The sequence below is a fragment of the Mesoplodon densirostris genome, chromosome 13 (assembly GCF_025265405.1).
Source record: "Mesoplodon densirostris isolate mMesDen1 chromosome 13, mMesDen1 primary haplotype, whole genome shotgun sequence".
NCBI lineage: Eukaryota > Metazoa > Chordata > Mammalia > Artiodactyla > Ziphiidae > Mesoplodon > Mesoplodon densirostris.
The window spans coordinates 27,680,367-27,706,959 of NC_082673.1; the positions used below are offsets into that span (position 1 = coordinate 27,680,367).

Consider the following 26,593-nt stretch of genomic DNA (forward strand, 5'->3'; position numbering starts at 1 on the left):
TAAAGCCTGTGTTTCCTTATTAATTTTCTGTTTGGATGGTCTATCCATCAGTGTGAGGTGTTAAATTCCCCCACTATTATTGTGTTACTGTCAATTTCCTCTTTTAGAGCTGTTAGCAGTTGCCTTATGTATTAAGGTGCTCCTATGTTGGGTGCATATATATTTATAATTGTTATATGTTCTTCTTGGATTGATCTGTTGATCATTATGTAGTGTCCTTCCTTGTCTCATGTAACATTCTTTATTTTAAAGTCTATTTTATCTGACATGAGTATTGCTCCTCCATCTTTCCTTTGATTTGCATTTGCATGGAATATATTTTTCCATGCCTCACTTTCAGTCTGAATGTGTCCCTAGGTTTGAAGTGGATCTCTTGTATACAGCATATATAAAGGTCTTGTTTTTGTATCCACTCAGCAAGCTTGTGTCTTTTGGTTGAAACATTTAATCCATTCACATTTAAGTTAATTATCCATATGTATGTTCTTATTACCATTTTCTTAATTGTTATGGGTTTGTTTTTGTAGGTTCTTTTCTTCTCTTGTGTTTCCCACTTAGAAAAGTTCCTTTAGCATTTGTTGTAGAGCTGGTTTTGTGGTGCTGAATTCTCTTAGCTTTTGCTTGTCTGTAAAGCTTTTGATTTCTACATTGACTCTGAATGAGATCCTTGCCCGGTAGATTAATCTTGGTTATAGGCTTTTCACTTTCATCACTTTAAGTATAGCATGCCACTCCCTTCTGGCTTCTAGAGTTTTTGCTGAGAAATCATCTGTTAACCCTATGGGAGTTCCCTTGTATTTTATTTTTCATTTTTCCCTTGCTGCTTTCAGTAATTTTTCTTTGTCTTTAGTTTCACCAGTTTGATTACTATGTGTCTCAGCGTGTTTCTCCTTAAGTTTATTCTGTATGGGACTCTCTGTGCTTCCTGTACTTGGGTGGCTATTTCCTGTCCCATGTCAGGGAAGTTTTCGACTATAATCTCTTCAAATATTTTCTTGGGTGCTTTCTCTCTCTCTTCTCCTTCTGGGAACACTATAATGCGAATGTTGTTGGGTTTAATGTTGTCCCAGAAGTCTCTTAGGCTGTCTTCATTTCTTTTCATTCTTTTTTCTTTATTCTGTTCTACAGCAGTGAATTCCACCATTGTGTCTTCCAGGTCACTTATCCATTCTTCTGCTTCAGTTATTCTGCTATTGATTCCTTCTAGTGTAATTTTCATTTCAGTTATTGTGTTGTTAATCTCTGTTTGCCTGTTCTTTAATTCTTCTAGATCTTTGTTAAACACTTCTTGCATCTTCTCAATCTTTGCCTCCATTCTTTTTCCGAGGTCCTGTATCATCTTCACTATCATTATTCTGAATTCTTTTTCTGGACGGTTGCCTATCTCCACTTCATTTAGTTGTTTTTCTGGGGTTTTATCTTGTTCCTTCATGTGATACATAGCCCTCTGCTTTTTCATCTTGTCTATCTTTCTGTGAATGTGTTTTATTTTTCTACAGCCTGCAGGATTATAGTTCTTCTTGCTTCTGCTGTCTGCTCTCTGGTGGATGAGGCTATCCTAAGCCATTTTTTTATATACACAGTATGAAATAGGACAAAGAAAGTGGTCATTGTCTTCATTGCTTAGACTCATATAAAAGTAAAGCCTTTGACTTAATTCTAAGGTAGTCTCATCAGTTTTCCATGTCAAAGCATAATCAGCTGGTGCTCAGTAAATGTGTTCTGCAGAATTAAATTTCTTGCCATTTTCCTACAACTAGTTATATATTAATAAAATAGTTTAAAACGTGAATGCTTCTTAAAAATTTTAAACAGTAAGGTTTAGATTAAAATGTCCTCAGCATTTGCCTACATTTAACCCATAGTCATAAGTTTAAAACTACATCTACTAACTGGTCTCCTTAATTATTAATTAAGAAATGTGTAACAGTGGATCATTTCCTGATTTATTAACTTTTTGCAAAGATATAGTTAATTTATGAAATCAGAACATTAGCTGGAAACAATCTTAGCCTGTTTTATAGTGGAGAAAGTAAGACCCAGAAGGTTTTTAGTGGCTTGTTCAAGATGTCACAACTAGCCAGGGGCTTCAGGTTTACAATTTTCCTTTAATATGTTAGGAGGTACAAAGAATACCTGGTTCTTTGGAGACACAGAGGAGGCAGGAGAACCCTAATCTGTGACCTGGCTTCCCCTGCCCTAAGTTGTTTTGCTGCCAATAAATGACTATGAATGGTATGCTGCTTCTCTCTTCATTACAAAATATTTACTGGAAACAAATTATTCAGTCAATATTTAAGCAAATATATTATAAATTTTTTCACTACTACAACTATAAATAGATGTATTAAAAATTCTACAAATTGCTGTAAAAAAGAAAATAAGTAAATGTAGAGAGTGCAAATCAGAATTAGACTAATAATATTATTATCTTAATTAAATGCTATGTTTCCATTCCATGTCTCTCTAATTTTATTTAGCCTCTGCATTAATCCAGCCAGAATTTGAATTAGTCCAGATTAGTTCTTAATATATTATTTGTAGATTTGTACTAGTTCCAAATTGTGAATTTTTATCCAAACAGGTATAATAATTCTGTCAGATTCATATAAAAGCAATTCTAATTGTACAGTGAATTGTTATATTAAAATAAAATTTTTGTATCTTTTTTCATAGACTTGAGGCAAAGGAGCCTTTCCTGTCTGTTGGGTGAGTATATGTCTAAATTTTTAAAATCTCAATTAGCTAATTGATTTTTAATTCAAATTAACAAGGTCTTCTGAGACAGTATTTTCAGTCATTTGAAGCCCATATTCAAAGTCATAACCTACCATTGATTCATCATTTCCTCAGCAATAGGGCTATCTACCTTTAAAAGACAACTAAAATGCTCTCTGGGCTGTTCTCTGATCACAGAAATTTAACTAATGAATGTATATGAAATCCTATATCCTATGTAAATCTAAAAAGGTACACAGTGATTATATCATCATGTAAAAGTGTGCTCTGATTGGTTTTAAAAATTCCTCTGAACCACAGCTTCAGTATTCCTAGTCTGTCTATTCATTTTTGTACTGTTTTATTTCAGTCTACTCTATTCAGTATTTCTTCCCTCTTTTTCTCTAAATCTGTATCCAAAATCTTTTTCTTTTTCACTTTTCTCTCATTTCACTTTTATTTCTCTGCTGCTCCCACTGACTGCTTTTCTGAACACAAAGATGAAAAACCGTGAAGCAGATTAAGTAAGACTAATGCTTGCCCTCTGTGATGGTATTGTTCTGAGTCACAGTACATGTTCTAATAATGATATACTGTTGACAAGAATATGCATGTACTATTTTTAGCCATTTAGCTAATTAAGACTCAGCAAAGATATTTTTACTGATCTATTACATAATCCTTTGACTAACATATTACAATGTTTTATTAAGGGACTTCTGCCTCATTATGGTTGATGTTATAAAGTATCAAGAAGCATTGGAAGATGTGACATCTAGTTTAGAAGAAATCATGCTGTATTTGATAAGAAAAAAAAACAAAAAACAGAAACACACACACATACGTAGTCATGACTAGAAACGTAGGATGTGCTTAGATTTTTAAATGATGACATCTGTTTTCTTTTATTACTTTGCTTGCAGTCGGTGAATATTTCTGTCACTCATTGAACAACATTGTTCCCTCTGCCCTTCTACTCCTCATAAAAGCTTTTCAGAATGCCATTTGAATCACAGGAATCAAACTAATTGTTAGGGGTTCTGGGAGAGAAAAACAGTAAATGCATTTATTGGAGGACTTCATGAAAAATGAAAGGTCAAGTTGATCTGTTCCAAAAAAAATCATTAGTACATACTTATTTCTTTCATTGATCATCAGATCCTATTTTTAAAAACTTTTAAGCCTGAAGTAATCTTTTGTTTTGAATGCATATGTGTCCTGCCCTCAAGTCCGGAGGCTGGAATAGCTTCTCTTTATGTCTCAGTGCAGTTGTTCAGCAGCATTTCCTGTTCTCTCGACTACTTTGAGGTGGAATCCATTTTTTATTGCAAACCTCTGCTTTACAAGGGCAGATGCTCAGTAGTCTTTGTTTTAAACTTATCAGGAGTTTAGAATTCAGTATTAGAGCACTGAGAAAAACTCTCTCCAAAAGAAAGATCTATCATTCAGCAAATACTACTCAAAATGGGAAAACCGGCATGTCAGTAAGAATATATTGCTTTCCTTAGATTTGTCTTAAAATAAAGTGTGGGAAACAAGCAACCCAAATAGTTCTGCTAACTGGATACTTTAATTTATAACTAAATGTCTCCATTCTCCTGTAAGAAAATGATTTTGAATAAGATTTCCAAAAGTATCCATGAATCTCTATCCTGACCCTGTTCAGTAAAAAGAAAGGGTGATAATGAGCATAATGGACACATATGAGCCTACTAGGCAACAGGTACTCTACTATAAGAACCATGATTCAAATTTGTGTCTTTAATTTAGTCACTTACCAAAGGGAATAAATGTGCATGATGTACTGTCTATGGTATCAGTTGACATGTGAGTATTTAAGGTCGAGTTTTTTTACAGCCCTGCATATCTTATTACATTAATTTTAATTCTAGGTTCAATAAAATTGTTAATAAATAAATCAGTACTAAATATTGTATACTTCAGTCCATTGCCCAACTGTGACTGAAAGCACTTATTAATATATATGTACTTCTAGAAGTTGCATTCACCCTTGTAGACTCCGACACTTACAAGCTAGTTTTATTAATTTAGTCAGTTTCTTAAACTCCCAAATCTCAGGTCCCTAATCAGTGAAATGGAGATAAAAAAAGAAAATTTAAATCAAGGATTTAGCACTGTTCTTGGCACATAGTAATTGTTCATAAATGTTAACTATTATTACAGTTATGTAAGTTATAGTCATATATAATACTCTAAAAACTCAATCACAGAGGTCTGAAATACCTTAGAGAATACAACTCCACTTCTATAGCTGTGCTTTGAGTTGCATGGGGAAACCAAAAGAAGTTTTTATAATGGGGAGAGAAAAATGAAATTGTGAATGGAATAAACATGAGTATCAACATTCTGCTTCAGATTTTAATGATGAACACTAAAAATTGTTATTTAAAATTTTAATGGGATGTTAAGAAACAAGAAACATCTCAAATAAACAACCTAACCTTACACCTAAAGCAATTAGACAAAGAAGAACAACAAAAAAAAAAACCCCACAAAGTTAGCAGAAGGAAAGAAATCAAAAGTTCAGATCAGAAATAAATGAAAAAGAAATGAAGGAAATGATAGCAAAGATCAATAAAACTAAAACCTGGTTCTTTGAGAAGATAAACAAAATTGATAAACCATTAACCAGACTTATCAAGAAAAAAAGGGAGGAGACTCAAAGAAATAGAATTAGAAATGAAAAAGGAGAAGTAACAACTGACACTGCAGAAATACAAAAGATCATGAGAGATTACTACAAGCAACTCTATGCCAATAAAATGGACAAACTGGAAGGAATGGACAAATTCTTAGAAATGCACAACCTGCCAAGACTGAACCAGGAAGAAATAGAAAATATAAACAGACCAATCACAAGCACTGAAATGGAAACTGTGATTAAAAATATTCCAACAAACAAAAGCCCAGGACCAGATGGCTTCACAGGCGAATTCTATCAAACATTTAGAGAAGAGCTAACACCTATCCTTCTCAAACTCTTCCAAAATATAGCAGAGAGAGGAACACTCCCAAACTCATTCTATGAAGCCCCAATCAGTCTGATACTAAAATGAGACAAAGATGTCACAAAGAAAGAAAACTACAATCCAATATCACTGATGAACACAAATGCAAAAGTCCTCAACAAAATACTAGCAAACAGAATCCAACAGCACATTAAAAGGATCATACACTATGAAAAAGTGGGGTTTATCCCAGGAATGCAAGGATTCTTCAATATATGCAAATCAATCAAAGTGATACACCATATTAACAAATTGAAGGATAAAAACCATATGATCATCTCAATAGATGCAGAGAAAGCTTTTGCCAAAATTCAACACCCATTTGTGATAAAAACTCACAAGAAAGTAGGCATAGAGGGAACTTTCCTCAAGATAACAAAGGCCATATACGACAAACCGCCAGTCAACATCATCTTCAATGGTGAAAAACTGAAACCATTTCCACTACGATCAGGAACAAGACAAGGTTGCCCACTCTCACCACTCTTATTCAACATAGTTTTGGAAGTTTTAGCCACAACAATCAGAGAAGAAAAAGAAATAAAAGAATACAAATTTGAAAAGAAGTAAAGCTGTCACTGTTTGCAAATGACATGACACTATGCATAGAGAATCCTAAAGATGCTACCAGAATATTGCTAGAGCTAATCAATGAATTTGGTAAAATAGCAAGATATAAAATTAATGCACAGAAATCTCTTACATTCCTATACACTAATGATGAAATATCTGAAAGAGAAATTAATAAAACACTCCCATTTACCACTGCAACAAAAAGAATATAATATCTAGGAATAAACCTACCTAAGGAGACAGAAGACCTGTATGCAGAAAATTATGACACTGATGAAAATATTAAAGATGATACAAATAGATGGAGAGATATACCATGTTCTTGGATTGGAAGAATCAGCACTGTGAAAATGACTCTACTACCCAAAGCAATCTATAGATTCAATGCAATATCTATCAAACTACCAATGGCATTTTTCACAGAACTAGAACAAAAAAAATTCACAATCTGTATGGAAACCCTAAAGAACCCGAATAGCCAAAGCAATCTTGAGAAAGAAAAACAGAGCTGCAGGAATCAGGCTCCCTGACTTCCGACTATACTACAAAGTTACAGTAATCAAGACAGTATGGTACTGTCACAAAAACAGAAATATAGATCAATGGAACAGGATAGAAAGCCCAGAGATAGACCCACATACTTATGGTAACCTTATCTTTGGTAAAGGAGGCAGCAATATACAGTGGAGAAAAGACAGCCTCTTCAATAAGTGGTGCTGAGAAAACTGGACAGCTACATGTAAAAGAATGAAATTAGAACACCCCCTAACACCATACACAAAACTAAACTCAAAAGGGCTTAAAGGCCTAAATCCAAGGCCAGACACCATCAAATTCTTAGAGTAAAACATTGGCAGAAATCTCTATGACATGAATCAGAGGAAGATCCTTTTTGACCCACCTCCTAGAGAAATGGAAATAAAAACAAAAATTAAAAAATGGGACCTAATGAAACGTAAAAGCTTATGCACAGCAAAAGAAACCATAAACAAGACGAAAAGACAACCCTCATATGGGAGAAAATATTTGCAAATGAAGCAACTGACAAAGGATTAATCTCCAAATCATACAAGCAGCTCATGAAGCTCAATATCAAAAAAACAAACAGCCCAATCCAAAAATGGTCAGAAGACCTAAGTTGACATTTCTCCAAAGAACATATCCAGATTGCCAACAAACACATGAAAGAATGCTCAACATCATTAATCATTAGAGAAATGCAAATCAAAACTACAGTGAGATATCATCTCACACCTGTTAGAATGGCCATCATCAAAAAATCTACAAACAATAAATATTGGAGAGGGTGTGGAGAAAAGGGAACCCTCTTGCACTGTTGGTGGGAATGTAAATTGATACAGGCACTATGGAGAACAGTATGGAGGTTCCTTGAATACTAAAAATAGAACTTCCATATGACCTAGCAATCCCACTACTGGGCATATACCCTGAGAGAACCATAATTCTAAAAGATTCATGTACTAAAATGTTCATTTTAGATTTATTTACAATAGCCAGGGCATGGAAGCAACCTAAGTGTCCATCAACAGATGAATGGATAAAGAAGATGTGGCATATATATACAATGGAATATTACTGAGCCATAAAAAGAAATGAAACTTATTTATTTGTAGTGAGGTGGCTGGACGTAGAGACTGTCATACGGAGTGAAGTAAGTCAGAAAGAGGAAAACAAATACTGTATGCTAACACATATATATGGAACCTAAAAAAAGAAAAAAAAGAAAGGTCAAAAGAACCTAGGGGAAAGACGGGAATAAAGATGCAGACCTACTACAGAATGGACTTAAGGATACAGGGAGGGGGAAGGGTAAGATGGGACAAAATGAGAGAGTGGCATGGACATATTTACACTACCAAACGTAAAATAGATAGCTAGTGGGAAGCAGCCACATAGCACAGGGAGATCAGCTCGGTGCTTTGTGACCACCTAGAGGGGTGAGATAGGGAGGGTGGGAGGGAGGGAGATGCAAGAGGAAAGAGATATGGGGACATATGTATATGTATAACTGATTCAATTTGTTATAAAGCAGAAACTAACACACCACTGTAAAGCAATTATACTCTAATACAGATGTTAAAAAAATAAAATAGAATAAAATTTTAATGGGAAGAAATATTGATAAAATTTTAATGTGCTTCTCTTCTTAATGTAAATTAGGGAGTAAAATTCTTCCTTTGATAAATTTGCTACAGTGATTATGAAATAAAATGTTTAAGTGTCACAAACATAAATTGAAATTAAATATGCCAGCAGAAAAAATTGTCAGAGAAAATTATAGCACAAGGAAATATTTGCTTATGGTAAAAGGTTAGGGAACTGTGAAAGGAAATTAAGTGAAATTTCAGATCTTACACCTTCAAATATGTGATGATATAAGAGGAACTTTCTTTCCTATACACCAGTAAATGATTAGTAAAATAATGTCATTAAGAAAAAATTTAAAAAATCTTTATCCTGGAGTGAGGCATGAAGGCTCATCCCAGAGTCTGATTCTGTTAATTCACGTAAGTCAATCGATGCAGTGTTTTCCAAGGCTATCTAGGCAATTCTGATACCAGCCAGAGCTGGAACCACTGTCTACATCATGTATTCAGCCTCCCTCATCCCTTCCTTACAAGCATACACAAGTTGTTCTTGCAGACATTTATGGTCTCTGGAATCTCCTCAAAAATCTTTGAAATACAACTTCCCATGGTCTCTCTCTATTTTGGATATATATGTAGGAAGTGGACACATTTATTGAGAACTGTCTTGGAGTTCATCTATCAGAGACCAGGATAGATACAAACAGACGAAAAGGAGTGTCATGGAGGTCACCATGGTGCCTAGGGAACACACTGCCTGTCTTTTCTAATGTCGTCCTGGACCTAAGGTTGGGATTATATTATTAAATACTATAGCTTAATATTTAATAAATATTATATTACATGAAGATAAAATGTTTTATATTAAAATTATTATAAATATATTTAATATAAATAAATGTATATGTAACATATGTATTACCTATGTAAATTTATTAAAATATATCATAAAATACATTTTTATTATAAATATAATAAATTTAAATAATAGATTTAAAAATTCAAGTTCTTTCCTATCTAACTCACCTAAAAGTAAAAAAAAAATCAATCAACTCTGTTTTTTAGAATGGAGCTTAGTCTTGAGTGCTAAATGAGTACCAGATGGTTGATATTCTACTCATCCTCAAAACATTACATTTTAGAGCAATTTAGAACACTCTTCTGGCCAATGTTTTCTTGTATGAGGCATCAGATAGATTCTGATTTTTGAAATAAGCTGGAAGAGAACAGACATCAATTTGTATTCAGAAAAGTGAATAAGAACCAAACGATGGTCTCAATTAAGAGTCTAAGATATAAATCTTAGTTTGAAACTAGTCTTGCCTTGAAAAATCTTTTTACAGCTTTTTAATGAAAAAAAGAGATGAGGGGAAAGGAAGGTCCTGTTCATTTGACGTTTGAGATTCACAGTGTAAAAGACATGTCAAGACAATGCATGAATTCCCTTCAAGAGCAAGTGGCTGTCGACACTTTGCAGACACTGAGCCACTTAAAAGTATATTCAAGGCCCTAAGTATATTCAAGGCCCTAAGTAAAATTTTCCATGTGAATTATTCCCTCTTACCTCTTTAGCATGAAGTTAACTTTTTTCAAAGACTTTTACTATGAATGAGTTGTATTTTGGAATTGAAACTTTGAATCATACCAATGATTTTACAGTTGATGAATTTTTGTATGAGTAGCTTTATTATGAGGATGATTATTTACTGCATGCATAAATATTTTTTTCAGATTTTTTCATTACATTAGAATAATTTAAAGAACTCAGAATTATTTGAAAATTGTATTGGAATAGCTCAGAATATATTGTTTCTCAGGCTTGGCTGAGAGACATTAAAAAACACATCAAGGATAGAAATCTCATAATTATTATATTTATCTCAGTTAAAGCACTGGCTCTATGAGTGAGCTAATCATGGCCTAGCCAATGGAGTTCCTGCATCCCCTGAGAGGTACCTGATCTATTCTACTTAAGTCCAACCAAGAAGGGGCTAATACTGCCAGGGCAGCAAAGCTCACCCTACAACTAAAAGTATTCCTAAGTAATTGCTAATATATATATATATATATATATATATATACACACATACATATATATGCCACTCTGCATGGCATGTGAAACTTCCCCAACCAGGGATTGAACCCATGCCTCCTGCAGTGGAAGAACGTAGTCTTAACCACTGGACCATCAGGGAAGTCCCACGCTAACAGCTTTATTTTGTTAAATAATTTTCCTTGGGGAATATTTCCCCCTTTTCTTTCCAGTCTTGGAACTGAATTTGGAGCTTCAGTGTACTTCTGCTAGTGTTATAAAGACATTATTAAACCTCAACATTCTTATTAGGTCAAAAGTTTGTACTAGTTTACTTTTATCCAGGTTTTGTTTGAGATTTTGCATTTACTGACAGATGCTGTATATTATTATACCATTAGCTACCTATTTTAGGAGACTAAGCTCTGTAATTTGGTTTTCTTGGTTTGAATCCCATTCTGTCTTTTCCTAGCTAGGTGCCTTGGGCAATTTCTTTAACTCCTCTCTGCCTTCATATTCTCCTCTGAAGTAATAACTAACTCTTAGGGCTGCTGTGAATAAGATAATATTGCAAAGTGCTTAGAACAATATCTAACACATAGTAAACAGGGATAGATATCAATTGTTATCAATATTCTGTGCAACATCTAAGTTATATTATAAATCTTTCCTAAAGGAGTGAGTTCCTCTGAATTACAGAAATTCCAACTAATTAAGTCCAAAAGGTCTGAATATTCTAGAAGAGTGGTAATGGATTGAATTCTTGGAAAGGAAGTTCAGAAGAGTGAAATCAAGCACAGTAGTGAAGAAATACTTTACTTGGGAGATCTTTGAGGAAGATAGACAAGAAGGAAAGAAAAGCACAAAGACAGGAAGACAGTTTTGGAATGTGCTCAGATTGATATAAAATAACAAGTACAATATTTAAAAATTTAATAAGAGGAGCATGAAAAATAGGAAAGCAATGCCAATTTAAGGATAGTTGCAAAAGAGCATCAAAAAGTAAAAAGAGAGTTATATGACTGCTGTAAAATGATTGTTTCTTACCAATCAGTTAAGAATTAAAAGATGGTCTTAATCTAGGATTTGAGAAGTTGAAGAAATTGGCCAGATAGGAAAATTTTCAAGACAAAAAATAGGACTTGAGTTTATCTTCAAGGTGAAGTAAGAATTCATTAAAGAGGTTTTAAGAGTAGCATTTCTGGAGGAAAGAATTGGAAGAAAAAATTGGCAGCAGGGAGAAGAGACTGCAACAAGCACGTCAGACATCCCAGTCTAACAAGTTTGAAGGTTCATGAAAAGACAGGAGAGATTAAGATTGGTGAGTTAAAGTAGTGTCTATATCGTGAGAAATTATGATAATGCAAGGAACTTCCTTTACATTCTAAGGATTCAATAGAGTTATTGGATGGTTATATGTGTATTTGTTTGTCTGTTTTGTTTTTTTTTGGGGGGGGGATACGCGGGCGTCTCACTGCTGCGGCCTCTTCTGCTGCGGAGCACAGGCTCCAGACGCTCAGGCTCAGCGGCCACGGACCCGGCCGCTCCGCAGCACGTGGGATCCTCCCTGACCGGGGCACGAACCCGTGTCCCCTGCATCGGCAGGCGGACTCCCAACAACTGCGCCACCTGGGAAGTCCTGTCTGTTTTGCTTTTAACTGAAGAATGTTCTCCAAAGTGAGGTCATAGTAGCGTCACTTAGAATGCTGTTGCAATAATTCCAGCATGACTTGAAAAGATTCAGAACTTGAGCAGAATGAAATCACCTACCACGTGTTAGAATGGCTGTCATCAAAAAGACAAAATATAACAAGTGTTGGTGTGGATGTGGAAAAAAAGGGAACCCTTGTACACTGTTGGTGGCAATGTAAACTGGTGCAGCTACTATGGATTATGGTATGGAAGTTCCTCAAAAAATTAAAAACAGAACTACTTATATGATCCAGCAAGCCCACTTCTGGATATATATACAAAGGAAATATTTTAAAATCAGTATCTGGAAGAGGTACCTGCACTCCCATGATCATTGCAGCATATTCACAATAGCCAAGACATGGAATCAACCTAAATGTCCACTGACAGATGAATGGATATAGAAAATGTGATCATGTAATATGTGTATGTATACACACACACACACACACACACACACACACACACACACACTGGAATATTATTCAACCTTTAAAAGAAGGAAATCCTGCCATTTGTGACATCATGGATGAACCTGGAGGACATTATGCTGGGTGAAATAATCCAGACACAGAAAGACAATACCGCATGCTCTCACTTATATGTGGAAGCTGAAATAGCCAAACTCAGAAACAGAGACTAGAATGGCAATTGCCAGGGAGGTGGGGGAAATGGGGAGACAAATTTTCAGTTGTGCAGGATGATTAAGTTCCGTGGAATTTATAGTTACAGCAAGGTAACTATAGTTAATAATACTGTATTGTATACCTGGAATTTGCTGAAAAGGTAGATCTTAAGTGTTCTCACCACAAAAAAAGTAACTATGCGACATGATGGATATGTTAATTAGATTGACTGTGATAATCCATTGCATAATGTATATGTATATCAAAACATCACGTTGTGTACCTTAAATGTATACAATTTTTATTTGTCAAAAAATATCTAAAAAAAGAATGGAAAAGAAATGCCTGATGAAATATTTTCTTTAATTGTATCAGAATCAGTGTGATTGAATGATGTCTTAGAGGATTCTCAACTGAATTTGGTGGATCGTGGTGACAGAATGACAAGCAAAAATCCAGGTGTAGTGTTGAAACTAAGGGAAAGTTAGCAAGAAACTGTCCGTAAGCTTTAAATATGCCCATCAGACATCATGGAATCACTAATGGCCAATTCAATGCCTATCTTTTGATAGTGTGGTTCCAGTTTTCTCTAGGTCTCCAGGGAAAAAAGGGATAAGGGGATAAAGCCAATTTTCTTCTTCTAAAAATCTATTTTAAAAATTTTTTTAGGCTCAAGGCTACCACAAAATTAATGATTCCTTTAGCAACTGCACTCGTTTCATTTGTTTCCAAGGTCCTCCAGGCTACTTCTCTGGAGAGTACACAAAATTTCCAGTGTTATTTTTGTAATCTAAAGCAGTTGTGCTTTCAGGCCTGATGCTACACTGTAATTTTCATTTATCAACCTGTCACTCAGTAAAATGTTGTAAAAACATTTGAACACTTACACCCATCATTTATTTCTGCACTTGTCAATAACAGTCTTTTGTACTTGTCAAAATCAGTTAAACTGCGCTACGATAGCATATACAATATCACAAATAAATTGGGTAATCAATCGTGTATGTATATATTTTGACACTGGTGTCTTGAATGCATGGGTTCCAGGACATAGATTTTTTTTTTTTTTAAGAAGATGTTGGGGGTAGGAGTTTTTATTAATTAATTAATTAATTTTTGCTGTGTTGCATCTTCGTTTCTGTGCGAAGGCTTTCTCTAGTTGTGGCAAGCGGGGGCCACTCTTCATCACGGTGTGCGGGCCTCTCACTATCGCGGCCTCTCATTGCGGAGCACAGGCTCCAGACGCACAGGCTCAGTAGTTGTGGCTCGCGGGCTCTAGAGCGCAGGCTCAGTAGTTGTGGTGCATGGGCCTAGTTGCTCCGCGGCATGTGGGATCCTCCCAGACCAGGGCTCGAACCCGTGTCCCCTGCATTAGCAGGCAGATTCTCAACCACTGCGCCACCAGGGAAGACCCCAGGACATAGTTTTAAGAAGCAAGAATTCATTACACTTCAATAATAAAATACAGTAGAGTCATCAAAGAGTCTCCCTCAATTCTTACAATTTAAAAATGTCTTAGGAAACAGAGGGGCTGATTGAGGCTGAAACATCTTTTGTTTCTTTAGTGAAATGTTCTCCTCAGGGAAAAGGAAGTAATTGCAGATTATAGCAGGGAGGAATATAGTGTTACCTGGAGGGAAGAAAATACATACGATCATCAAGTAGATTTATTTAAGTTCTGCTTATAAAGAAATCAGTGGTGCAGGACTTTATAGCTGATGATATTTCAAAAGAGTGTTATCAGCACTTTCACGACTATCTAATTCTTTCATATAATGAAATGTCACATAAAGCCAAATGTCGCAGTTCGTATCAATTTTACTTTGAGAATTGGTAACATTATATATCATAGGCAGCCTCCCCACCAAAGTTTGGATGAGACCTTTGATCATAATAAATTAAAGCATTGAAAATTAATCTATCATTTTATTTAAATATATGTAGAAATAAAAAGCACCTGTTCAGTCATTAAATCCATTCAACCCAATAACAAATCTGATCTCATACAGGCTATATGTCTGTATAAGACAAAATGTTGTTAAAATGGTAACTTAAATAATATTGACTAAATAATCTGTACCATTTAAACTCTTATCTATTAAAATTTTCACCACTTAATTATTTTTAAAAGGCAAGTCTGAGATTTAAAATATGTGGAGGATTTAAAATCACTTCATTATCACACAATTCTAACTTAGCCAAAGTAATTTATAGACATCAAATACCTATATATAAGAAAATAAATAACTAAACTTGGCATACATAAAATCCCACCATGGGAAGAACTAACCTTGAGCGATATTATGGAATCAAATCTAAAGCAATCAAGTCTTTGACAGGTATGTTAACTTATACAAATACCACTGTTTCCTTATTTCCACCAGCACTGTGGTTGAGGAACACGTTTCTAAAGTGTCAAGCCACATTGGAAATGGTATGCATATAATCTGATTGATGAAAGATATATTTATTGAATGTATATATGAATAAAATAGAAATGGTGGCTCAGATATTTTAGATGCCATATGTAGAAATATTGCATGAAGAGAGTGCTATTGATTCAATTTGAAATGAAATCTTAGTCTCCTGTACTTTTAAAATCTGTCCTGAAAACAATGGCTCACTGGAAATAAGTATGCAAAATAAATAAAGTGCTTTGCTTTCATTAATCTGAAATCAACCCAACTCAAAGGAAAGAAAATTGGTTAAACTTATTTGAAGAGAATAAATTCTTACTCCTATTTTAACTCCATAAAATATACCTAAAGCTGGCTTTCCAATTGAATCATACTTGATTATCTAAATAATTTCCTGGAAGCAAGCACTCTTCTTAGAGGGTTCAAGTTATTAATTAGACTTTATTTTTTGTTGCTCACTGAATCATGACTGATTCTCATATAGATAAAATAGATACTATAACTCTTTTAAAACTGGAAAACTGAGACATAGAGAGGTGATGTAATCTCCATAAAGACACATAGCACGTTAGTAGTCATTTTGGAATGGAGTCCAGCCTAGGCCTTTTGCTTAAAGAGCTGCCAATTTCATGCCTACTAACATTTCATGCTCTCTTCTGAGTTTCATATTCATTTGAATCATCATGAATGCCTAAATAATAGTTTAAATTATTCAGGAAAATAATTATGTACATAAAAAGTTATTTATTGCTTTTAGAGTCATTGTGAATCCCAGATTTGCATTATAAAAGTGCTGGCAAAAGTTTTGAAGCCTCACTTTCCAATTAAATTCTGTTCATCCAGCCAAGAATGATTGATCTATATTTCATCAACCTCAAAATGTGACCTTTTCAACACTTTTAATGACATTTTCAAAATACAGAATACTTTTTGATTCAAAAGATTTCCTACTTAATGCTGCAGAACAAATCAGTTATCACAGTATAATCAATAGTGGCCAAATATTAGCAAAAGCCAGGCATCACTTGTGCTTTAAGAGCTTATCAGGGAAAAAAATACATTGAGCAGCTATATTTCTTCATGGTAACTAAGGTTTATATTAAAATGAAAAGCTAACCCCCAAATGTTTTATGTTTTTAGAAACCTTACTATTTCTTCTGTGAACTTTTTACTAGATCACACTCAAAACTCAACGTTTAGAACCTGCAGGTCATGTTCAACTTCAAAATGATATAATGGTGCCTGTGGTTTGACTCAATGGTGAGCTACCATTGACTATAGCTTCCCCTTAGCTTCAATGAAAAGCATATGAAAGATGGAGCACCTGATGAGACATTTCTCTCAGATGTTGGCTAAATTATCATATCATGCAGGAGGCATTTCAATGAAGTATTTGTTATAGCCCAACTGGATACTAAAAATCTTGAAAACTGTTTTAAAAAGTGAGGCTTTCTAAAGAAGTTATTTTAAAAATGTGTTCCTTAATCATGGGCCCTTGATTATGCACATTAATCTCAGTAGGCCCATGGCAGGCTAAATACTCCAAGTTCCCTTATAAGACCACCAAGTCACAAATTAAGGCACTGCCTGATAAATCAAAGCACTCAGTCCTAATTTTCTTCAGTCATCAGGTTTTCATCTGAAGCTCTTGAGAAAGAATTTGATAGCATCTCTGCACTTTGCACAATGAACAGCTGTTCAATTCTAATAAGTGCATCAATTCATTATTCGAAGGGCACTGTAAGTGCGTGTGTGCAAAATGTTATATGAGAACAACATCAGCTGCTGTTCTAAACTAACCTACTACACAAGAATAGTTTCTTATTGCATGATTGAATACTGAGCTTTCCTTCCATATTACAAAGATCACAGGCCAAATTGTCATTGCTGGAGAATTTAGTAAAATATTTAGACATTTAGTTTTGACAGTGACAGATGGAGGGTGATGCCAAATTATGTAGACTTAAATAACTAATATGTTGAAAATATTCTGCAATTCACAATATTTTTGAGAACACTGTTAATGGCTTAATATTTAAACTTTCAAAGTACAAGTTAAAAACAAGAAGTGAATGTTATGATGCCATTTCATTCTAATCAAGACTTCATTTCCAGGATCCTTATCCTTAGTTCTGAATATCAATTCAGTTATATTTAGGTGAAATTTACACAGTACAAAATTCTGTTCAAGTAATCTTGCTAGGTGCAAAGCAAATTATAAAGGTGGATTAGACCAGTGTTTCTCATGGACTCAGTAAAACATTGTCAATCCATGAATTGTTTTTTTACCACTTTATGACTAATTAAAGTACAAAAAAAGATGAATAAGCATTTAGAAAATTTTATAGCATTTTGATACTGCTGTGACATCTAAGTGTATGATATTTTATTTTATGAAATTATTAGTCTGTGATGGACTGGTAATTTTAAAATTAAAAACCTGGTCCCTCACTACAATAAGCTGAGAAGCCTTGGCTAAAACTAAGTCTTTGCTTCAAGAACATTATCATCTAATGAAGAGGGTAAAAACAAATGAGTTGGTGTCTATAATACAAGGCATTGCTTAGTAACTCTAACCTAAAGAAGATAAAATAAAAATAGGCAAATATCTGTAATGTAAGGCATTACTTGATTATCCTTGAAAGACAGGTGGTTATAAACAAAAAGTCATCAAACTGTTGATATGGGACACAGTCAGGCAGGTTTGGTTTCTGTTTTGGAGATAGCTAGTAGTATCATTTGGCTACACCAAAGGGTATCTTAGAAGAGACACTGAGTTTTTAACTGAAAAATTAAACAATGACCACATCAGAAAGACTGGAAATCCCTGTGTTTCAATCTTTCATCAACTCCTCCCTCCCTTCCCTCTCCTGCCTCCTATCTCTTCTCTTCTTTGCCTTCATTCTTCCTCTCTCCTCCCATTCCCCCATGTTTTCTACTCCTACCCTTTTGTTTTATCTCCCTCTCCCTTTTCCTTTCTGCTTATTCTTTCATATTCCTCATTTTTAAAAATATATGCCCCCAAAAGGAGCTTATGTCTTCTTCTCTAGTCCTCAACTATCCCCTTTGCTTTGCAATAGATTTCACCATTAGAAGAAATGATAGTATAAGTGAAATGTTTGCTGGGTACCAGAAATCACATTAACCACTAACACTCCAACCGATGCTCTAGTTTCACAACTGAGAAAAAAATTCTGCCACTATCTTAATGGCCTATGGAAAAATTAGGGTAAACCCAAAATACCATAATTTTTCAACATTAGACTAGGATAAGATTTCTTTTTATTTAAAACTTAGCAGTTTATCCTCTCTGAGGAAACTGACTATCCCAGAAGACCTGGATATACTGACATTTTACAATCCAAATAAACTCCTAAGACCCTGCCCAATCACACTCCAGTGAGACCAACAGACAGCAAGACGTGCACATACACACACACACAGACACACACACACACACACAGAGCTACTTATCAGGTTTTTGGTGCCTTGCTCTGAATTATGGCCATGCTGCAAAGGACCACCAGATATTTGAAAAAATACTCTAAAACATGAAAGAAAGACACCCCAGAGAAAATCAGAACTCTACAGAAATAGAGGAAACATAGAGAGTGTAAAATTAAACTAAACAAACCAACAAAAATCTCTAAAAATGTATAACTACTATCCCTAGATATAGGAAAATATGTCATGTTTATGTGCAAAGGAATAGTTAAAAAGGAATATATGGAGAACAAGAAAATTTTCTTAGAAATTAAATTAAGAGACTTCCCTGGTGACACAGTTGTAAAGAATCTACCTGCCAATGCAAGAGACACGGGTTCTTGCCCTGGTCTGGGAAGATCCCACATGCAGTGGAGCAACTAAGCCTGCCACAAACCCTGAGCCTGCACACCACAACTACTGAGCCCACTTGCCACAACTACTGATCCCGTGTTCTGCAACTACTAAAGCCTGCGTGCCTAGAGCCTGTGCTCTACAGCAAGAGAAGCCACCGCAGTGAGAAGCCCATGCACCGCAATGAAGAGTAGCCCCTGCTCGTTGCAACTAGAGAAAGCCTTCACAGCAACAAAGACCCAACACAGCCAAAAATAAATAAATTTTTAAAGGAATTAAATTAAAAACATTATAAGAGAAATGAAGAATTCAATAAAAGTTTGGAATATGAACTTAAAAGACCAAAAAGACAAAGCGATGAAAAACAGTAAAGGTTCTAAAATAATTAGAGAGTTACTCCAGGAGCTCAATATCTAGTAAAAGTTGTTTCACAAAGAGAAAACAGAGGGCATTATCAAGTGAGTAATACAATATATGTCCTAAAACTGAAAGATATGTGTTTTCAAATAGAAAGACACTCAGCGCAGTGAATGAAAGATGACTCAAACTACGGCAGATTAATTACTATAGATAAGAAGACCTTAAACCTTCAAACAGAGGAATAAGGGACACAAAGATTCTGAATCAGAATGACATCAAATTTGTCAACATTAGGAAAACTTACAGACAATGGTATAATGCCTTTTAAATTCTGAAAGAAAACTGATATTCAACCTGAAGACCCAGACTGTCAATCCCACCATCAATCAAGCATGAAGAATGGAAAAGATACAGTGGACTCTTGTTATTTGTGGTAGTTATCTTCCATAAATTCACTTCAACCACTGCATTAGCAAACACGCAGTCATTGCTCCCAGGGGAAGTGTAGGGTTAAGTTCCTGTGAACCTCTGATCACATTTTTGTTAACCAGTCAACACATAACCATGCTTAATGTGTGTTTCTCTTTAAAGACAGCTTATTTCCTGTATGCTGCTGATTCATTAGCATTGAACTCATAGCCAACAGCACCATACTTCTTGCTTGAAGGAAGCTTATATAACACAGGCATTTTCTTCCTAAGGCACACCACAGACTTCTTGTGCTTAGGAACACTAGACAACACTTCAGCAATGTGTTTGAGGGCCATTTCAAATAGCAAAATCACCAACAAAACACAAAAGTACAAAAAAATGTAGCACTGTGTCTTTATTCCTGTCTTAGCCTTAGGTTCTTCATGACATTATTTTTTTTTCTTAAATTCCATATATATGTGTCAGCATACAGTATTTGTCTTTCTCTTTCTGACTTACTTCACTCTGTATGACAGACTCTAGGTCCATCCACCTCATTACAAATAGCTCAATTTCATTTATTTTTATGGCTGAGTAATATTCCATTGTATATATGTGCCACATCTTCTTTATCTATTCATCTGATGATGGACACTAAGGTTGTTTCCGTCTCCTGGCTATTGTAAATAGAGCTGCAATGAACATTTTGGTACATGACTCTTTTTGAATTATGGTTTTCTCAGGGTATATGCCCAGTAGTGAGATTGCTGGGTCATATGGTAATTCTATTTGTAGTTTTTTAAGGAACCTCCATACTGTTCTCCATAGTGGCTGTACCAATTCACATTCTCACCAGCAGTGCAAGAGTGTTCCCTTTTCCCCACACCCTCTCCAGCATTTATTGTTTCTAGATTTTTTGATGGTGGCCATTCTGACTGGTGTGAGATGATATCTCAATGTAGTTTTGATTTGCATTTCTCTAATGATTAATGATGTTGAACATTCTTTCATGTGTTTGTTGGCAGTCTGTATATCTATCTTCTTTGGAAAAATGTCTATTTAGGTCTTCTGACCATTTTTGGATTGGGTTGTTTGTTTTGTGGGATAGGGAGGGTGGGAGGGAGGGAGACACAAGAGGTAAGAGACATGGGAACATATGTATATGTATAACTGATTCACTTCGTTATAAAGCAGAAACTAACACACCATTGTAAAGCAATTATACTCCAATAAAGATGTAAAAAAAATGTAGCACTAAACAGACCATGAAAAATAACACTTGTTTACAGTGTGAGAAGTAAAACAAGAAGACAGGGTATCGCCTTATTCAATCTCAGCTGGAATGCTGCCTCAGCGACTGAAATATTTTGCTGCTCTATGCATGTCTCTGAATGACCATGAAAGCATTGCAATGTTGAATTGGGAGTTACAAATAAACTTTGCAAATTCACAAATACAGAATCCATAAATAATGAGAATCAACTGTACTTTTTAGAAATCTAAGGATTAACAAACCTTTTCTAAGAAATCTCCTGAACGTTGTTTCACCAAAATCATTGAATTTTAAAAAAAAATAGAAAAGAAAAGAAACGAAATAAAAAAGAGGGTCTAACACAAAAGAGAACCATGTCTCCTGGTGACTGGTGAGGAGGATTCCCAGGATGGTAACTCTGTAGCAGACCTAGAGAGGACCAGTCTGGGCAATGGAGAACTCCAGGAAGGATGAAAAAATAAGACCACTATGAATACCAAGTCAACAACAGCTTTTAAGAAGGAAACGTAATTATTGCAGAGTATATTGCCCAACTGTAAATAATATTTACTTGGTCATAACAGTGAAAACACTGAATATTGACTTAATCAAAGCAGAAGAGAATTAATGAGAAAGAAACCATGGAAGCTTGGAAAAAACATTGGAAAAAATTCTTCAGTACAAGCAAACAAAGCAGTATTCTGAGGCTCAAAAAGAACTCATTTATTTGAATAAAATTTAATTCTATTTAGAATGAATAGGTGGTCAAAATGTACAAACTTCCAGTTATAAGGTAAATAAATCCTAGGGATGTAATTTCAGTATGGTGATTATAGTTAATACTGTATTGTATGTTTTGAAAGTCGCTAAAAGAGGAGATCTTAAAAGTTCTTATCACGAGAAAAAATGTAATTATGTGTGGTGATGGATGATAACTAAAATTACTCTGGTAATCATTTTACAATATATACATATCATTATGTGTACATCTGAAACTAATACAATGTTATGTCAATTTTACTCAATTTTTAAAAAAGGATTTACTTCTAGAAACTGAAGAATATTATAGAAAATGTCTGTTAATTTAGCTCAGTAATGCTCAGAATGAAAGTATCTTTGAGAAACATTAGTAGGTTATGATAAGATATTAATCTAGAAAATTTCAGTATCAACAAAACTCCTGATTAAGTGCAATGCTTCATTTGAAGCAATAAATGGCAGTTTTGATACTACAGTGGAAAAAATCCAATAAGTGGTATATACCCAGAGAAAAATTTGATAAATATTCCCTGAGTAAAATAGAGGAAAGGGAAGTGGAAAAATGAGAACAAAGAAAAAAATGGATGAAAGACCATTAGGTTTAATCTGTAATAATATGTGTTCCCAAAGAGAATGTGAAAGAGTCAGTAATGAAAGGTAAAATATAATTCATTGATTTTAATGAGATTTTTAATATTTTAAATGTAAAGAAACATATATGTATCCATACCAAAAGAAAAATCTAAGAGAAAAATTAAAACTTTAAGAGGGAAAATAATGTTGGACTCAGTTTTCTTGGTGATGTGAAGACAATGATGGACGTAGTTTTGAGAGAAAGGATTGTAACACAATAATTCTGTGTTCAGCTATGTCATTTTTCACTTATGAAGGTAATAGAAAGATGTCAACAGAGAATGTGTTATACCATGTACCAAACACAGACAGAATTCTAGAAATGTAGCTGCTAGTCTGATTTTGTACACCCTGTGTTACTGACCAGGTTCTCTTCTTCCTTAAGCAACAGAAATTGATAAAAGGCCAGACAAGAACTTCAGGCAAGGCTTTAATGGGGCCCCTGCTGCAGTAGCAGCGAGTGAGAACAAGTAACATGTTCCCTTGCTTGCTCCCTGGGTGGGGGGGGCGAGCTGGTTCCTTATATGGAGTGAGGGTAGGGGTGTGTCCAGGTGTTGAGGCAGAGGAGTGGCTTAGGGGGTTTGCCCATCCTTTTGGTGGTGTTGTGTGCAGGGGCGCATGCCCAGTACCACTGTGTTTACTCCTGACTCCCTGCTTTTGCTCCTGGCTCTTCAGAAGTAGCAGTTGGGTTTTTGGTCTTTTTGTATCTTGTTGTCCATAATTTGCCCCAACTGCACATGCACGCAGTTATTTTCAGTCCCTTATAGTTTCTTTGTATTTTATTGCTTGAGGAGACATTTGGCCAGGTGCAAACATTGTAGCACTGCAGCAAAGGGTCCCAGGTCCCAGCCTGTCTCACCTGGACACCAACATCATAAAGATCAACTTAATTATAACAAGTATTTAGTCACGTTCTTTAACGGGGAAATTCATGAAGCAGGCTAAATGATTGCTTGAGAATGATTGTGGGAAAAATTTGACATTTCTAAAGTTCATCTAGAGATGAGAATATAAAAGAAAATGTTGAAGGGTGGTAATTATGAAGGAGACTGTCTCTTCTACAAACATGAAAGTTAGGGAGAATAATTGCCTATTATCAGTGGGGATAAAATAAAAACCACAATAAGCCATGTTTATACAAGAAAGTGATAATTGACAAAGAGTGCAAACCAAGTCAATGAGGAGGGGATGAATGATTCAGTATGCTCCTTTTTCTTCTATAAAATTTATAGGAAACACTCATCTTAAGTAATAGGTGTTTAGTGCAATATGAGTTTGTAATAAAAAGAACATAGAGGTTATCTCTTAATAGGTATTTTGTGAAAATGGGTAATTTTAAAAAAACAAGTAAATATGCATAATGGAAGAAAAAGTTTAGTGTATAAAGATTTGCTAAAACATTCAGGATATTTTTGAATAAAAATAGTGATAAAAGCTAACATCCCAATTCTAATTTAAATGGTTTTACTATTTTACACTAATTCCTTCTTGTTTCAGATACATATCTATTGTATTTAAGTAGTTTTCTTCTTACTATTTTACTTATGATATATTATAAGGAATGCCTCATAAATATTACCTAATGCCTGTCTATCATCTACTAATGAAAATCATATTTTTCTTCTTTAATTTCTTTTTGTGCCAGATTGTTTATAGATTTCCAGGCTTCAAACTAGTTTACATTGACTTACCATGTTGCTCTTTTATCTAATGAGATTAAGGCTGAATTCCTTTCTTTTTCATATTTTGTCTTTAACAATGAAACCTCTAAAACTGTAATTTATTTTTTGTCAGGTTCTTACTGTGACCCATGGGTTTTGGAAGAAGCATTCTTTTTATTTCTTTCTAGATAATATAAAAGTTCAATTTTTAATTCTTCGTTAATTCTGCACCAATTTGATTAAAGAGAGTCTGGGAATCTAGAACTGGTGCCAAAATGAAAGGGAGTCAGATTCGGGTCATCACCTTCCTAAAACCTGTATGTGAATAGTTAACTGTTACATTTTAACAATGTAATTTAATTTTAATAAAACCATGAAATTTCAGCTTGGAAGATAATCCCAGAAATACATAATGCATTAATTCTCTTCTCTATAAAATCCCTAACAAATGTTTTTTGGGGCTCTTTTTGAGACATATGCGTTTGTTACACTGTGTTATGCTAGACTATATAATGTTTTCCCACAGTATTTTCCTTTTAATTATTCTGTTTTCTTTCCCAAACTACTAGAAGTTCAAGATATTTCTAACTGATTATTATATTTCTTTGTTATACTTAGCAGTAACATTCTTCCTTTTAATTACAACTCTTCAATAATTGTCCTCCCTTCTGGAGCCACAATGAATAAATTCAGTACTTCTTCCACTAGACAGTCTTTCAAATGTTTGAATAATTATCTTCCTTCCTTCCCAAAGGCTTTTTTCTCTAGACCAAATATTCTTATTTAATTCAACCTTTTTTATATAGGGGCATTGTTTTGAGACTTATTGCCATCCTAATTTATTTCATCTGCATGTGTTCCAGTCGGTTGAAATCCTTCTGAAACTTCACTGAAGTACACTGAACTAAATATTTACAGGGATGTCTCAAAAGTGAAAGTGCAATGGAATTGTTACCTCCTTTTTTAAAAGACACTACAGTTCATTTAATGCCTTCTAATATTCCATTGGCTTTATGGTAGTGGTATCATTCTCCTGGCTTATACTGAACTTTCAGTTGAAGAAGTACCTAAATATTTCTTACAACAATATCTGGTAAGCCATAGACAAGGTGATTTATGCTCTGGACTTTAATTGGTCATATTGATACCTTGCTTCTGTCATTTATGAAATCAGGATAATATTAATACTAACTCTAAGGATTTTTAAGACAATTAAATGATTTGATATATATAAAGCACTTAAAACAGTGACCAATGAATGCTAAACTTTCAGTAAATGTTAATGTTATCATTGGTGATATTATTATTACTCTTATCCCATTTGACATCACTCTCAAATACTTTTATAAGTTAGTTTCTACAATGGGGAACATATGTAGTTGATATATTTACCCTTGAAGGAAAACGTTTAGAAAAATCTTTATAATCCAATAAGTTAAATAATAGTAATAATAAAAATATCAACTGTACAAGTTATGAAAAAAGATTCACCTATAAATAGACAACCTCTAACCTTTCACTATGTTATCACATGTGGGCATTCTTTTTTTTTTAATTTTATTGGAGATTAATTGATTCACAATGCTGTGTTAGTTTCAGGTGTACAGCAAAGTGATTCAATTATACATATACATATATTCTTATTTTTTTCAGAATTTTTACCCACATAGGTTATTACAGAATATTGAGTAGAGTTCACTGTGCTTACAGTAGGTCCTTGTTAGTTATCTATCTTATACACAGTAGTGTGTGTGTGTTAATCCCAAACTCCTAATTTACCCTCCCCCACCACCTTTCCTTTTTGGTAATCATAGGCTTGTTTTCAAAATCTGTGTCTGTTTCTGTTTTGTAAATAAGTTCATTTGTATCATTTTTTAATTGGATTCCACATATAAGTGCTATCATATGATATTTGTCTTTCTCTGTCTGATTTACCTCACTTAGTATGATAATCTCTAGGTCCATCCATGTTGCTGCAAATGACATTATTTCATTCTTTTATATGGCTGAATAATATTCCATTATATATGTTTACCACATCTTCTTTATCCATTCCCCTGCCTATGGACACTTAGGTTGCTTCCATGCCCTGGATATTATAAGTAGTGTTGTGATGAACATTGGGGTACATTATCTTTTCAAATTATGGTTCTCTCTGGATATATGCCCAGGAGTCGGATTGCTGGATCACATGGTAGTTCTAATTTTATTTTTTTAAGAAACCTCCATAATGTTCTCTATAGTGGTTGTACCAATTTACATTCCTACCAACAAAGTAAGAGGGTTCCCTTTTCCCCACACCCACTCCAGCATTCATTGTTTGTAGACTTTTTGATGATGGTCATTCTGCCTAGTATGAGGTGATACCTCATTGTAGTTTTGATTTGAATTTCTCTGATAGTGATGTTGAACATCTTTTCATGTGCTTTTTGGCCATCTGTATGTCTTCTTTGGAGAAATGTCTATTTAGATCTTCTGCCCATTT

The 26,593-nt window shown here is 34.4% G+C and overlaps 1 protein-coding gene across 1 annotated transcript in view; it reads left to right on the forward strand.

The window, feature by feature from the left end:
* Positions 1-26,593, forward strand: part of RALYL (RALY RNA binding protein like) — a 418,727-nt gene that overhangs the window by 337,251 nt on the left and 54,883 nt on the right. Inside the window, exon 3 of the mRNA XM_060115714.1 lies at positions 2,677-2,709. Within this exon, the coding sequence (XP_059971697.1) occupies positions 2,677-2,709 (33 nt within the window). The remainder of the gene's footprint in view (positions 1-2,676; positions 2,710-26,593) is intronic.